Source organism: Procambarus clarkii, chromosome 18 (assembly GCF_040958095.1).
Source record: "Procambarus clarkii isolate CNS0578487 chromosome 18, FALCON_Pclarkii_2.0, whole genome shotgun sequence".
Classification (NCBI taxonomy): Eukaryota; Metazoa; Arthropoda; class Malacostraca; order Decapoda; family Cambaridae; genus Procambarus; species Procambarus clarkii.
In genome coordinates this window covers 43,984,181-44,001,481 of record NC_091167.1, presented here as the reverse complement: position 1 = coordinate 44,001,481, position 17,301 = coordinate 43,984,181, and the positions used below count along the sequence as shown (strand labels likewise).

Below are 17,301 nucleotides of genomic sequence, written 5' to 3'. Positions count from 1 at the left end.
GTCATCAACACCCACCGTGACGACCACCACAGTCATCAACACCCGTCGTGACGACCCCCACAGTCATCAACACCCACCGTGACGACCACCACAGTCATCAACACCCGTCGTGACGACCCCCACAGACAACACCGCGCCGTGACGACCCCGACAGTCATCAACACCCGTCGTGACGACCCCCCACAGTCATCAACACCCGCCGTGACGACCCCCACAGTCATCAACACCCCGCCGTGACGACCCCCACAGTCATCAACACCCGCCGTGACGACCCCCACAGTCAACACCCGTCGTGACGACCCCCACAGTCATCAACACCCGTCGTGACGACCCCCACAGTCATCAACACCCGTCGTGACGACCCCCACAGTCATCAACACCCGTCGTGACGACCCCCACAGTCATCAACACCCGTCGTGACGACCCCCACAGTCATCAACACCCGTTGTGACGACCCTCACAGTCATCAACACCCGTCATGACGACCCCCACAGTCATCAACACCCGTCGTGACGACCCCCACAGTCATCAACACCCGTCGTGACGACCCTCACAGTCATCAACACCCGTCATGACCCCCACAGTCATCAACACCCGTCATGACGACCCCCACAGTCATCAACACCCGTCATGACGACCCCCACAGTCATCAACACCCGTCGTGACGACCTCCACAGTCATCAACACCCGTCGTGACGACCCCCACAGTTATCAACACCCGTCATGACGACCCCCACAGTCATCAACACCCTCTGTGACGACCCTCACAGTCATCAACACCCGTCGTGACGACCCCCACAGTCATCAACACCCGTCGTGACGACCCCCACAGTCATCAACACCCGTCGTGACGACCCTCACAGTCATCAACACCCGTCGTGACGACCCTCACTGTCATCAACACCCGTCGTGACGACCTCCACAGTCATCAACACCCGTCGTGACGACCTTCACAGTCATCAACACCCGTCGTGACGACCCCCACAGTCATCAACACCCGCCGTGACGACCCCCACTCATCAACACCCGTCGTGACGACCCTCACAGTCATCAACACCCGCCGTGACGACCCCCACTCATCAACACCCGTCATGACGACCCTCACTGTCATCAACACCCGTCGTGACGACCCCCACAGTCATCAACACCCGTCGTGACGACCCCCACAGTCATCAACACCCGCCGTGACGACCCCCACTCATCAACACCCGTCGTGACGACCCTCACAGTCATCAACACCCGCCGTGACGACCCTCACAGTCATCAACACCCGCCGTGACGACCCCCACAGTCATCAACACCCGTCGTGACGACCCTCACAGTCATCAACACCCGTCATGACGACCCCCACAGTCATCAACACCCGTCGTGACGACCCCCACAGTCATCAACACCCGTCGTGACGACCCCCACAGTCATCAACACCCGTCGTGACGACCCCCACAGTCATCAACACCCGTCGTGACGACCCCCACAGTCATCAACACCCGTCGTGACGACCCCCACAGTCATCAACACCCGTCATGACGACCCCCACAGTCATCAACACCCGTCATGACGACCCCCACTGTGGTTGTGGGAAATCATCAGCAGCTTCACTTCCCAGAGACGTCAGTGTCAGGAATTCAAAGCAAGCAATTGACATCCTCATAAACTACGGTTATCGTACTTGATCGTTAAGAAAACTGTTATCAATAAACTGGTCGCGTCCAAAATAAACAAGTCTAACGTGATGTATACCCGAGAATACTTGTTGCTGAACCTTTGGAAAGATAACATTCGGATTCAAAACACATTTGTAACAAGCACAAAACATATCTTTATCCTTAAAGGAACTGAAAGATGGTAAAATATTATCTTCGAGTTTTGTCACAAGAATTCAAAATAGAATTCCAGTTCAATTAAAAATACTAGTAATTGTTTGGTCTACAGTCTGGCCGAAGATGTTTAGTAGTGAAGGTTTAGAGAGCAGAGCTTCAGTGTGGGCTACAGAGGGAGAGCTTCAGTGTGGGCTACAGAGGGAGAGCTTCAGTGTGGGCTAGAGAGCAGAGCTTCAGTGTGGGTTAGAGAGCAGAGCTTCAGTGTGGGCTAGAGAGCAGAGCTTCAGTGTGGGCTAGAGAGCAGAGCTTCAGTGTGGGCTAGAGAGCAGAGCTTCAGTGTGGGTTAGAGAGCAGAGCTTCAGTGTGGGTTAGAGAGCAGAGTTTCAGTGTGGGCTACAGAGGGAGAGCTTCAGTGTGGGCTAAAGAGCAGAGCTTCAGTGTGGGTTAGAGAGCAGAGCTTCAGTGTGGGTTAGAGAGCAGAGCTTCAGTGTGGGTTAGAGAGCAGAGCTTCAGTGTGGGCTACAGAGGGAAAGCTTCAGTGTGGGCTAGAGAGCAGAGCTTCAGTGTGGGCTAGAGAGCAGAGCTTCAGTGTGGGCTAGAGAGCAGAGCTTCAGTGTGGGCTAGAGAGCAGAGCTTCAGTGTGGGCTACAGAGTGAGAGCTTCAGTGTATGCTACAGAGGGAGAGCTTCAGTAAGGGGCATTACTACAGTTGAAGACAATAGGCCTACTTCGCTTGCTAACACATCCATCTAAGGACCTCCGCTCCTCACCAGTGAACCTGTCTTACCTACTGGCGGCCCCAACACACACACTGTGTCCTCTCAATCAACATTCTACCGCTCCTCCACATGCAGTTAGCTAGTGTAGTTTGGTAATGGTGGCTGTACTGTGCTTCGCTGCTTGTCTCCCCTGGTGATGGTGGCTCTCCGCCTGACCACTCATATAAGACGGACAACACCTCACTCGCTGCCCTGTGGCCGCTCAAGCCCACACAAGCTGCCGGTCACAGATACTGAAACGTGAAAGGCGCGCACCGTAGACTTTCACACCTTGCTCCTCATTCGCTCAGTTTCCCCAGTCAATATTCCCAGAAAAGATATTTGCGCCATTTATAATTAACTCAGTGTGTCAAATTTTAAGTTAATTATTTAAAAAAAAACAGCGCTTATTATCATTATTTATGGACAGCGCTCTGGACTCGTAATCCTAAGGATTCCCCACTCAGCTATCAAACCCCCTTGCATGTGCAAAAGGGTTTGATAGCTGAGTGGACAGCGCTCTGGACTCGTAATCCTAAGATCCGGCCTCGATTTCTGCAGTCTGCTGTGTGTGTGTGTGTGTGTGTGTGTGTGTGTGTGTGTGTGTGTGTGTGTGTGTGTGTGTGTGTGTGTGTGTGTGGAGGGGGGGGGGCGCACGCGTGTGTGCATTTTCATCATCACTATTTAAATAAAAATGTATAATTTATATTTATATATAAATCTATATAAATAAAAATTTGAAACAACGTTCCGTTCGCACCCGAGCGTTTTTTTATATACATACCTTATAGCTGTCACGTCTTTGACGGGGAAAGAGATGCTTTTTTGAAAAGCTGTGTTTTTTGTGTTTGTCATGGAAGGGGAATCTTCGAAACCTCTTTACCGATTGTTTTGAAATTTTGACACAACGTTGCATTCGAACAGGCGCGTGTTTTTTATACCTATTATATACATGCCTCACCTGTGACAGGTAAAAACATGCTTTTTTGAAAAACAGCGCCATCTGTTGGACGTAAGAGCAACACACGCTGTAATCTCCGAAAGTTCTTCACCGATTGCTTTGAAATTTTGACACAACGTTGCATCCGAATACGCGCGATTATATATACCTACTATATCGATGCCACACGTATGACAGGTAAAAACATGCTTTCTTTTAAAAACAGCGCCATCTGTTGCTCATAATAGCAACACACGCTATACAAAATATGTTACGATTCCATTTCAATGTTTCCGATTGCATTGATAAATTGAATTTTCCTAGACTTCGATTTATTTTCATTTTCATTTAATCATTTTGTGTGACATTGTGTTGGAATTGAGCTGTGTTGTTTACCATACCGTTCATTTCGTGAGTATAGTTTATTTGTTATATTTTTGTATTGTTTTCATTGCGTTTTTTAACTGTTCCTATTTTTCAGGGATGTGAACATCAGACTATTTGAGGTTCTCAATTTTTAGAAGCGAACATCAGATAATTTGGGAAGGCATCGGACGAGGGAGTGGGGAATGGTGGGGAGGACGAGGGGACGGAGGGAGTTGGGGATGGGGGAATGGAGAATGGTGGAGAGGACAAAGGGACAGGGTAGTGGGTGGATAGTAGGCAGGAAGAGGGGAGGGGAAATGGTACGGAGAACGAGGGGACGGGAAAGAGGGGAAGATGAGGGGATGGTGGAGTGGGGGATGGTGGGGAATACAAGGGGACGGGTGAGGGGGGAATAGTGGGGAGGACTGGGGGACAGGGAAGGTTATTGTGGCTCAGCAACGCACATGCGTGGCTGAGCCACAGCAACGCATGGCCGGGTGCAGCTAGTATAAAATAAAGTTTGTCGGCTAGAGAGTAGCCTTACCTTATTGTGACACTCGTGCCCTGTTGGCTGTAAGGTACGTGAGTGTCATGGGCCAGTCAGAGTCGGCCCAAGTGTCAAGCTTTATGAAATATTGGACTCTATTGTGACCCTTTAGTTTTCATAGTGTGAAGTAAAATCAGATATTGTTCTCTAAATTTGTTTTAAGTTTACTCGCAAATTTACCCGAGTCCCTTATTAATGTGTGGACGTTGAAGTGGATGGAAGGAGAGAGTAGAGGGAGAGAGGGAGTGAGTGAGAGAGGCAGTGAGAGAGGGAGGGAGTGAGAGAGGGAGAGAGGGAGGGAGTGAGAGAGGGAGGGAGAGAGGGAGTGAGAGAGGGAGAGAGTGAGAGAGGGAGGGAGAGAGGGAGGGAGAGAGGGAGGGAGAGAGGGAGAGAGTGAGAGAGTGAGAGAGGGAGGGAGAGAGGGAGGGAGAGAGGGAGGGAGAGAGGGAGGGAGAGAGGGAGGGAGAGAGGGAGTGAGAGAGGGAGTGAGAGAGGGAGTGAGAGAGGGAGTGAGAGAGGGAGTGAGTGAGAGAGGCAGTGAGAGAGGGAGGGAGTGAGAGAGGGAGAGAGGGAGGGAGTGAGAGAGGGAGGGAGAGAGGGAGTGAGAGAGGGAGAGAGTGAGAGAGGGAGGGAGAGAGGGAGGGAGAGAGGGAGGGAGAGAGGGAGAGAGTGAGAGAGTGAGAGAGGGAGGGAGAGAGGGAGGGAGAGAGGGAGGGAGAGAGGGAGGGAGAGAGGGAGGGAGAGAGGGAGGGAGAGAGGGAGTGAGAGAGGGAGTGAGAGAGGGAGTGAGAGAGGGAGTGAGAGAGGGAGTGAGAGAGGGAGTGAGAGAGGGAGTGAGAGAGGGAGTGAGAGAGGGAGTGAGAGAGGGAGTGAGAGAGGGAGTGAGAGAGGGAGAGAGGGAGAGAGGGAGAGAGGGAGAGAGGGAGAGAGGGAGAGAGGGAGGGAGGGAGAGAGAGAGGGAGTGAGAGAGGGAGTGAGAGAGGGAGTGAGAGAGGGAGTGAGAGAGACCCAGACGTGGCCTGGTACCCCAGTTAGCATCACATACAGAGAACAAGGAAGAATACAGAGCATCGGTAAATATGTGTTTCTCTAATGCGAGTGATGACCTGTTCAACACTGTGTTGCCTCAAGTGCTGGAGGCCTGGCCCTCGCCTGGTGACTCTTACTGACCAGTCTGTAGGGTGAGGTGAGGGTGGCAGCCACACACTCGTAGGGTGAGGGTGGCAGCCACACACTCGTAGGGTGAGGGTGTCAGCCACACACTCGTAAGGTGAGGGTGGCAGCCACACACTCGTAGGGTGAGGGTGGCAGCCACACACTCGTAGGGTGAGGGTGGCAGCCACACACTCGTAGGGTGAGGGTGGCAGCCACACACTCGTAGGGTGAGGGTGGCAGCCACACACTCGTAGGGTGAGGGTGGCAGCCACACACTCGTAGGGTGAGGGTGGCAGCCACACACTCGTAGGGTGAGGGTGGCAGCCACACACTCGTAGGGTGAGGGTGGCAGCCACACACTCGTAGGGTGAGGGTGGCAGCCACACACTCGTAGGGTGAGGGTGGCAGCCACACACTCGTAGGGTGAGGGTGGCAGCCACACACTCGTAGGGTGAGGGTGGCAGCCACACACTCGTAGGGTGAGGGTGGCAGCCACACACTCGTAGGGTGAGGGTGGCAGCCACACACTCGTAGGGTGAGGGTGGCAGCCACACACTCGTAGGGTGAGGGTGGCAGCCACACACTCGTAGGGTGAGGGTGGCAGCCACACACTCGTAGGGTGAGGGTGGCAGCCACACACTCGTAGGGTGAGGGGTGGCAGCCACACACTCGTAGGGTGAGGGTGGCAGCCACACACTCGTAGGGTGAGGGTGGCAGCCACACACTCGTAGGGTGAGGGTGGCAGCCACACACTCGTAGGGTGAGGGTGGCAGCCACACTCTTAAGGTGAGGGTGGCAGCCACACACTCGTAGGGTGAGGGTGGCAGCCACACACTCGTAGGGTGAGGGTGGCAGCCACACACTCGTAGGGTGAGGGTGGCAGCCACACACTCGTAGGGTGAGGGTGGCAGCCACACACTCGTAGGGTGAGGGTGGCAGCCACACACTCGTAGGGTGAGGGTGGCAGCCACACTCGTAAGGTGAGGGTGGCAGCCCCACACTCGTAGGGTGAGGGTGGCAGCCACACACTCGTAGGGTGAGGGTGGCAGCCACACTCGTAAGGTGAGGGTGGCAGCCACACACTCGTAGGGTGAGGGTGGCAGCCACACACTCGTAGGGTGAGGGTGGCAGCCACACACTCGTAGGGTGAGGGTGGCAGCCACACACTCGTAGGGTGAGGGTGGCAGCCACACACTCGTAGGGTGAGGGTGGCAGCCACACACTCGTAGGGTGAGGGTGGCAGCCACACACTCGTAGGGTGAGGGTGGCAGCCACACACTCGTAGGGTGAGGGTGGCAGCCACACACTCGTAGGGTGAGGGTGGCAGCCACACACTCGTAGGGTGAGGGTGGCAGCCACACACTCGTAGGGTGAGGGTGGCAGCCACACTCGTAAGGTGAGGGTGGCAGCCACACACTCGTAGGGTGAGGGTGGCAGCCACACTCGTAAGGTGAGGGTGGCAGCCACACACTCGTAGGGTGAGGGTGGCAGCCACACACTCGTAGGGTGAGGGTGGCAGCCACACTCGTAAGGTGAGGGTGGCAGCCACACACTCGTAGGGTGAGGGTGGCAGCCACACACTCGTAGGGTGAGGGTGGCAGCCACACACTCGTAGGGTGAGGGTGGCAGCCACACACTCGTAGGGTGAGGGTGGCAGCCACACACTCGTAGGGTGAGGGTGGCAGCCACACACTCGTAGGGTGAGGGTGGCAGCCACACATGTAAAGTGAGGGCCTACACACACACGCCACAGTGGGGACCTACACACACCACAGTGGGGACCCACACACACACACCACAGTGGGGACCCACACACACACACACACCCCAGTGGGGACCCACACACACACACACACCACAGTGGGGACACACACACACCACAGTGGGGACCCACACACACACACACACCACAGTGGGGACCCACACACACACACACACCTCAGTGGGGACCCACACACACACACACACACCACAGTGGGGACCCCCACACACACACACACACCACAGTGGGGACCCCCCCACACACACACACCACAGTGGGGACCCCCCCACACACACACACACCACAGTGGGGACCCCCACACACACACCACAGTGGGGACCCACACACACACACACACCACAGTGGGGACCCACACACACACACACACCACAGTGGGGACCCACACACACACACACACACCACAGTGGGGACCCACACACACACACACACACCACAGTGGGGACCCACACACACACACCACAGTGGGGACCCACACACACACACCACAGTGGGGACCCACACACACACACCACAGTGGGGACCCACACACACACCACAGTGGGGACCCACACACACACACACACCACAGTGGGGACCCACACACACACACACACACCACAGTGGGGACCCACACACACACACACACCACAGTGGGGACCCACACACACACCACAGTGGGGACCCACACACACACCACAGTGGGGACCCCCACACACACCACAGTGGGGACCCACACACACACCACAGTGGGGACCCACACACACACCACAGTGGGGACCCACACACACACCACAGTGGGGACCCACACACACACACACCACAGTGGGGACCCACACACACACACACCACAGTGGGGACCCACACACACACACACACACCACAGTGGGGACCCACACACACACACACCACAGTGGGGACCCACACACACACACACACCACAGTGGGGACCCACACACACACACACACACCACAGTGGGGACCCACACACACACACCACAGTGGGGACCCACACACACACACCACAGTGGGGACCCACACACACACACACACCACAGTGGGGACCCACACACACACACACACCACAGTGGGGACCCACACACACACACCACAGTGGGGACCCACACACACACACACCACAGTGGGGACCCACACACACACCACAGTGGGGACCCACACACACATACCACAGTGGGGACCCACACACACACACACACCACAGTGGGGACCCACACACACACACACACCACAGTGGGGACCCACACACACACACCACAGTGGGGACCCACACACACACACCACAGTGGGGACCCACACACACACCACAGTGGGGACCCACACACACACATACCACAGTGGGGACCCACACACACACACACACCACAGTGGGGACCCACACACACACACACACCACAGTGGGGACCCACACACACACACACACCACAGTGGGGACCCACACACACACACACACCACAGTGGGGACCCACACACACACACCACAGTGGGGACCCACACACACACACCACAGTGGGGACCCACACACACACACACACCACAGTGGGGACCCACACACACACACACACCACAGTGGGGACCCACACACACACACACACCACAGTGGGGACCCACACACACACACACACCACAGTGGGGACCCACACACACACACCACAGTGGGGACCTACACACACACACCACAGTGGGGACCCACACACACACACACCACAGTGGAAGCACTGTGAACACACAAAACATTTCATTCATAAATTAGCATGTTGTTGGTGTTGACGTGTGGAGGCGAGTGGGCAGGTGTGCAGCACCTGTCACTCCCTGAACACCTCCACTATTGTGTTACAGGAGGGGGAGGGCTGAGGGAGAGCCTCACTTGCATAATGTCCCTCCACCATGTGTCTACATGCACTGATGTCCCAGACAATATACACATATACATATGAAGCAGATCGAAAGTAGTTACAAAATTACAGAAAAAGGTACATGGCTTCCATAACTTGTAATCAATCTAAATATTGTCACCAGTGATGGCAACTGTGGGTACATTTTGCTAACTTTAGCATGTTCAGTATAGGTTATGGTTGGTTGAATGTGACCACATTGCTGGCCGTGTTGATCTTACAGTGTAACCTCTCTATACTTATAACTACCTTCTTAGTATCAGTATTAAGAAGAACAATCAAGTTACCAAAACTCAGTCTAAAGAAACTGGTAATTAGTGAAGAATTTATTGCCTACGAGGTGTCGTGTCCTCCGGAACACCTCCAGGTGAAGGAGTAATTCACTAGGGGCAATTTTGGGTTAAATACATAATGTAGAAGGGGTGAAGGAATATTAGGGCAAACGTAGGGTAAAAAGTAGGGGAAATAAGGTAAGAATAAGGGTAGAGGTCAAGACAAACTTTGGGTAAAGTGGTGTGTAAAACTCTGGTAATCTGTGTGTGTGGGGGGGGGGGACCTCGGTAGAGATATCCTTGCTATCCGGTGGTGATGTCCTTGCTATCCGGTGGTGATGTCCTTGCTATCCGGTGGTGATGTCCTTGTTATCCGGTGGTGATGTCCTTGTTATCCGGTGGTGATGTCCTTGTTATCCGGTGGTGATGTCCTTGTTATCCGGTGGTGATGTCCTTGCTATCCAGTGGTGATGTCCTTGCTATCCGGTGGTGATGTCCTTGCTATCCGGTGGTGATGTCCTTGCTATCCGGTGGTGATGTCCTTGCTATCCGGTGGTGATGTCCTTGCTATCCAGTGGTGATGTCCTTGTTATCCAGTGGTGATGTCCTTGTTATCCAGTGGTGATGTCCTTGTTATCCAGTGGTGATGTCCTTGTTATCCAGTGGTGATGTCCTTGTTATCCGGTGGTGATGTCCTTGTTATCCGGTGGTGATGTCCTTGTTATCCGGTGGTGATGTCCTTGTTATCCGGTGGTGATGTCCTTGTTATCCGGTGGTGATGTCCTTGTTATCCGGTGGTGATGTCCTTGTTATCCGGTGGTGATGTCCTTGTTATCCGGTGGTGATGTCCTTGTTATCCGGTGGTGATGTCCTTGCTATCCGGTGGTGATGTCCTTGCTATCCGGTGGTGATGTCCTTGCTATCCGGTGGTGATGTCCTTGCTATCCGGTGGTGATGTCCTTGCTATCCGGTGGTGATGTCCTTGCTATCCGGTGGTGATGTCCTTGCTATCCGGTGGTGATGTCCTTGCTATCCGGTGGTGATGTCCTTGCTATCCGGTGGTGATGTCCTTGCTATCCGGTGGTGATGTCCTTGCTATCCGGTGGTGATGTCCTTGCTATCCGGTGGTGATGTCCTTGCTATCCGGTGGTGATGTCCTTGCTATCCGGTGGTGATGTCCTTGTTATCCGGTGGTGATGTCCTTGTTATCCGGTGGTGATGTCCTTGTTATCCGGTGGTGATGTCCTTGTTATCCGGTGGTGATGTCCTTGTTATCCGGTGGTGATGTCCTTGTTATCCGGTGGTGATGTCCTTGTTATCCGGTGGTGATGTCCTTGCTATCCGGTGGTGATGTCCTTGCTATCCGGTGGTGATGTCCTTGCTATCCGGTGGTGATGTCCTTGCTATCCGGTGGTGATGTCCTTGCTATCCGGTGGTGATGTCCTTGCTATCCGGTGGTGATGTCCTTGCTATCCGGTGGTGATGTCCTTGCTATCCGGTGGTGATGTCCTTGCTATCCGGTGGTGATGTCCTTGCTATCCGGTGGTGATGTCCTTGCTATCCGGTGGTGATGTCCTTGCTATCCGGTGGTGATGTCCTTGCTATCCGGTGGTGATGTCCTTGCTATCCGGTGGTGATGTCCTTGTTATCCGGTGGTGATGTCCTTGTTATCCGGTGGTGATGTCCTTGTTATCCGGTGGTGATGTCCTTGTTATCCGGTGGTGATGTCCTTGCTATCCGGTGGTGATGTCCTTGCTATCCGGTGGTGATGTCCTTGCTATCCGGTGGTGATGTCCTTGCTATCCGGTGGTGATGTCCTTGCTATCCGGTGGTGATGTCCTTGCTATCCGGTGGTGATGTCCTTGTTATCCGGTGGTGATGTCCTTGTTATCCGGTGGTGATGTCCTTGCTATCCGGTGGTGATGTCCTTGCTATCCGGTGGTGATGTCCTTGCTATCCGGTGGTGATGTCCTTGCTATCCGGTGGTGATGTCCTTGTTATCCGGTGGTGATGTCCTTGTTATCCGGTGGTGATGTCCTTGTTATCCAGTGGTGATGTCCTTGTTATCCAGTGGTGATGTCCTTGTTATCCAGTGGTGATGTCCTTGCTATCCAGTGGTGGTGTCCTTGCTATCCGGTGATGTTTGGCGAGGTCTGGGTCTGGGTGCCGGAAGGTGACCAAGTCGTTATTCTCTATATTTCAAGTGGGTCATTTTTGTTCTCCTATGAATATAACTTCCAGGATTTACAATCTTCTCTGATCAGTGGCAGAGTCTGGGAGTTTGGTATTATTTACTAGCATGTTCCAAGACCCACTTTATTCCATCGTTAGTGTATATATTTAGTTTTATGGAACAAAGTCCCATCACGCTTGACTCTCGGACACCACTAAAGTAATGGACCATTTCTGTTGAACATGACACATTTCCTTTCAGAAAGGATTCGTTAACTGTTTATCTAAAACTGGTAGGTAACGAGATAATTCACAAACACTGCTCGTATGCTCTCTCTCACACAAGATTAGTAATCGCTCTTTCTCTAGGGCTTATTCTCAATATATTTTCCCAATATTTCCTGAATTCTTGTTCGTTGTCTTCATAACGCACATATTCTGACGTGTACTCACCTAGATACCTAGGTGAGTACTCACGTAGAGACCTAGACGAGGTAACCTACATACGTAGGTGAGCTGTGGTATATTCCGTTCCCGCGGGTTGAAGCTCATCCATCAGCATTCTCACTTTTGCTCAAAACCTTTTCTGGATTTCTGTGTAAAAAAAAAATAGGAGAGCGCATTTCTGAACAAGTACAACTTGTAAAGGAAGGCTTCGAGCAGTGCACAGCTCGAACTATGGGACCCATCAACAAGATTAACAACTAACAAGATTAACATCAACAAGATTGCAGCAGAGTTGCATCGACACCTGTGGACCACACACACACACACTTAGCGTGAGAGTGGGACAAAAGACTACGCTAATGTGTTCCTTGCACCATGGAGTAGCGAGGGGGGGGGAGGCAGACAATGTCAACCCTCAACTCAGAGATAGCTTGAGCTACCCTCATCCCTGTGTGTGTATTTATACCACAATAAACGCATTTCAATTTCAATGTGAACCCTGGTTGGGCTCGGATGGGTTAGGGGGGGGGGGACTGCCGGGTTTTGGGTCGAGGTGGGGGTCAGGGTGGGGGGGTCAGGGTGGGGGGGTCGGTCTCCAGCAAGTTTATCTAAGCTCTTGGGCCACCAGCTGTGGGAGTCGGGCGTCTTATCTTGGAGTAGTGTAACAGTGAGTCCTCTAACATTAACGATGGTGTTCCACACCCTGATGGCTTGGTGCTGTAGTCTGATGGTTAGTGGTTGTGTGTTCAGGAGTTCGTGGAGCTCTGGTGGGGTGGGGTGGGGTGGTGGGGTGGTGGGGTGGTGGGGTGGTGGGGTGGTGGGGTGGTGGGGTGGTGGGGTGGGGTGGTGGGGTGGTGGGGTGGGGTGGTGTGGTAGTGGTGGTGGAGTGGGGTGGTGGTAGTGGGGGGGTGGTGGTGGTGGGGTGGTGTTGGTGGGGTAGTGGTGGTGGGGTACTGGTGGGGTGGGGTGGGGTGGTGGGGTGGGGTGGTGGTGGTGGTGGGGGGGTAGTGGTGGTGGGGTACTGGTGGGGTGGGGTACTGGTGGGGTGGGGTGGTGGGGTGGGGTGGTGGGGTGGGGTGGTGGTGGTGGTGGTGGTGGTGGTGGTGGTGGTGGTGGGGTGGGGTGGTGGTGGTGGTGGGGTGGGGTGGTGGTGGTGGTGGGGTGGGGTGGGGTGGTGGTGGTGGGGTGGGGTGGGGTGGGGTGGTGGTGGTGGGGTGGGGTGGTGGTGGTGGTGGGGTGGGGTGGTGGTGGTGGGGTGGTGGTGGTGTGGTGGTGGTGGTGGTGGTGGTGGGGTGGGGTGGGTGGGGTGGTGGTGGGGAGGGCGGGTGATGCTGGCGAGGAGAGCGGGATTGTAATAGAGAAATGGTTGGGGGAGTGTGATGGGGGGGAGGAGGACCAATCGTCCTGATGACTATAGAGCGCCCCCCGTCCCCCCCCCCCCCCCCCCAACGACGGGACTGAAACACACACAGCTCCACGGACCTCAAGTTCATATTTAGATCAGTTCCCCCCTTTACATACACGCTTAAACCTGCTGGGATGGTAAGCGTTCACACACATGTGAACGCTTAACATGTCCTAGGGTTATCTAGAGGTTATCTTGACATGATTTCGGGGCTTAGCGTCCCCGCGGCCCGGTCCTCGACCAGACCTCCTTTTTGTTATGCATCACCAGAAAGCAGCCCGTACGAGCTGACTAACTCCCAGGTACCTATTTACAGCTAGATGAAGAGGAGCATCAGAGTGAAAGAAACTCTGCCCCATTTGAATCCGCCTCCACCGGGGATCAAACTTGTTACCTTAGGACTACGAATCCAAAGCGCAGTCCACTCAGCTGTCAGGGCCCTAAATATACCCCTAAGAGTATAAAGGCTTAATGTGCGAGTAACTTGGATCCCAAACGGTGTTGAGAATTAAAGTGTACTTGATGCACACAAACCCTAACACCGAGCCTAAATCATTTTCGGTTTGACAGACGATCAGCATTGATAAATTAATTCCATTACTCTATATTTACACACATGCTCACACTACACATCCCGTAATGATTAGCATGTTACTCACTCTGATGTGACACCTCGTACAATGCGCGCTTAATTTGTAAACAAGATATTCCCGGCCAACTGCGGCCTCACTCGTATGTTTACAAACAGATTCCCGCCACAAGCTCCATTCACACTCGCCATTCATAAAACAAAATGCAGCACCATGCAGGCCGCCTCTCTCTCTCTCTCTCTCTCTCTCTCTCTCTCTCAGCGTCATTTACAACTCCAGCCAGATGCTCCATTCACAGCCTCCGCTCCTAACCAGCAGCTGTTGACACGCGAGGCGGGGCGGGGGGACACAAACTATATTTTAAGCCACGTTTTGTATCTTGGGATGTCCGACGCTTGGCTCGAGACGCTGGTGAAGAGTTCATGGTGTAAATGCTTTGTGTGTTTAATTTGTATCTTTTGTGTTAGTTGTGATTGTGTCTAAGATTGTGTTACAATCAGCGTGTTGGGCCTTGGTCATACTCTAGAAACCGTCTTACTATCTTACTAATAACAGAACTGATGCTTGTGTTGTGTTACAGCTATGGTGATGTGGGCGCGCGGGGCGGTGGGCGCGTGTGTGGGCGTGCTGGTGGTGTTGGTGGTCACGCCCCCCGCCCACGCCATCACCATCCACCCAGCTGTACTCAAGAACTTTGTCGGTGAGTTGCCTCTAGCGTTCCCTACGTCACTAAATTGATGTACTATAAATTGCCCGAACCTGACTTAACCGGGGACCCGTGAATAGAAAACGGGACATCACGTCAAATTTGCGAGCCGTTGTGATGTTTAATACACCGGTTTTTGGCCTTAGGGGATTTATACGTCACAATACGATGTACTTATTCAAATGCATGTCCCAGCAACGTCATTGTCATTCATTTTCAGTATGCTTCTGTACACTTTCTTTCATGTGTGTGTGTGTGGGGCGGGGGTTCCTAGGTGGCTCTGGTGTGTGTAGAGGTTCCTAGGTGGCACTGAACTAGAGGCAGCTTGAACCATATACACACTAAAACAATTTTCAACATGTACACACAACATTGATACTAGAGCAATCATGTAAGAGATATACACATACTAGAGCACCCCAGAACATACTCAAACACTTGGCCTTGTAAGATAGAGAGAGACTAGAGAGAGGGAGTTACCAAGGGGTTCGACTATAATGTGAGAACTCCCTGCTCAGGTCTCATTAGGTTCAACTCCCCGCAAGTCTGTGTTGTAGATCAATTCCATCAAATCTGAGGTTAAGGTAACAGTGGGTAGTGGTCTTTCTTGCATCCCAGCCCCTTGTACGTCATCAGATATATTATGCCTGGTGACACCTATACACCTGTGTCTATACACCTGTGAATAGACCCATCACGTCTGGGACACACCTGTCCAACACCCAGCCTGGTCGCGTCTCCAACACCCTCTCTCGCTACAGGATCGTACCGCAAAGCAGGAGAGCCAGTGTTGAGGCCGACCTTCGACCGGCCCCGCTACCTGCGTCAGCGCCTGGTGGAGGAGATGGCGGTGCCCAGGTCCCGCCCCGCCGAGGGATACCTAGAGGACGTCACCCTCCTCCAGGACTCCTTCCCTGCCTCGGCCCGAGCAGTCAGCGCCCCACATGAAGAGTGGAACAGACCGCTCAGGTGGGTGAGGTGAGGATGGTGTGTTAGTGTGTGGGGGAGGGTTAGTGTGTGGGGGGGGGGGAGGGTTAGTGAGGGGGGGGGTAGCATGGGAAGGTGGGTTAGTGTGGGGGAGTGGGTTTAGTGTGAGTGTGTGTGTGTGTGTTTACTGTAGGATAAGGGGTGAGTACACAGTGACAGCAGTACATATATATTAAGTCTACATGCGCTTTAAAATGCGAATAATCTTACTATTCTAACAAATATGTTCATTTTTATGAAACTTCTCACCCAAGTATAGCGTCCCATAATGCTTATTTCTCGTGTGACGCTTGGTGTGACGCTTGGTGTGACGCATGGCGTGACGCTTGGTGTGACGCATGGCGTGACGCTTGGTGTGACGCTTGGTGTGACGCTTGGTGTGACGCTTGGCGTGACGCTTGGCGTGACGCTTGGCGTGACGCTTGGCGTGACGCTTGGCGTGACGCTTGGCGTGACGCTTGGCGTGACGCTTGGCGTGACGCTTGGCGTGACGCTTGGCGTGACGCTTGGCGTGACGCTTGGCGTGACGCTTGGCGTGACGCTTGGCGTGACGCTTGGCGTGACGCTTGGCGTGACATAACGCAACCTCTACGTCAGCAGGTCCTGCGCCGGGTCGGCCTCGTGCGCCCAGAACATGGACAACACCCTCAACCTGTTGATGCGCATGATGGAGACGGGCAGGCGCTAAGGCTCACCCGGGGTGGCAGTCGTGGCTGCCAACCCTGCTTCACGCAACCCACTTGCCTCATCCTCTTCAGTCTCACTGTTATGGATGCTGCCTCATGTCCTCTCATCTTCCTCACAATCACATCGTGTTGGATGCTCAATGCCTCCCCGCCACTCACTCTCTCTCTCTCTCTTCCCCTTCACATACTCATTAAATCGCCTTCCTTCTTTCAGCTTCCTATACACCTTACTTTCTCTGCGCCAGAATGCATGATATTCCCACTTTTAATCTCCCCTTTACCCCACTCTCACCGTCACCCCCTGGACAATCCACAAGAGGACGTGTGTGGCAGAATGATATAGTCTCCCTTCAACACTCATCATTTTCATTGATGTATATTTAACAAGAGATGTATAGAGAAAACGAAATGTTTTGGAGAATGTTATCTCGATATACACTAAAGAAATTTAAAATAATGAATGGTGGAATGAAGCAAAATTTACACCTTCACGGTTCTGTGTAATACATTTTGCCAGTGAGAATACCAATAAATATTAAGGTGTGTTAAGTATCTCTCCTTTCCTGTCTCAGTTTGTACATATGATATGTAAAGTGGTTTAATACAATGCCCAGATGTTTAACTCCAAACGAAAAGAACTCAAATTGTCTTGTGTATAGTGCCGAGGACAGGGAGCCTGCTCGACTCTTCAAGGTTCCCCTAGGACATGTGACCCTCTACAGGATGCAACCCACAACAGTGAACCAACTCCAGAGTCCCTATTTACTGTTAGGTAAAC

The 17,301-nt window shown here is 53.3% G+C and overlaps 1 protein-coding gene across 1 annotated transcript; it reads left to right on the top strand.

The window, feature by feature from the left end:
* The first annotated feature begins 14,713 nt into the window (after positions 1–14,713).
* On the top strand, positions 14,714–17,068 carry LOC123754234 (uncharacterized). Its single transcript, XM_045736438.2, has 3 exons — positions 14,714–14,844; positions 15,612–15,819; positions 16,438–17,068. The coding sequence occupies exons 1-3, from the start codon at positions 14,727–14,729 to the stop codon at positions 16,523–16,525; spliced, it is 414 nt and encodes a 137-aa protein (XP_045592394.2). The 5' UTR covers positions 14,714–14,726; the 3' UTR covers positions 16,526–17,068.
* Positions 17,069–17,301: the final 233 nt, after the last annotated feature.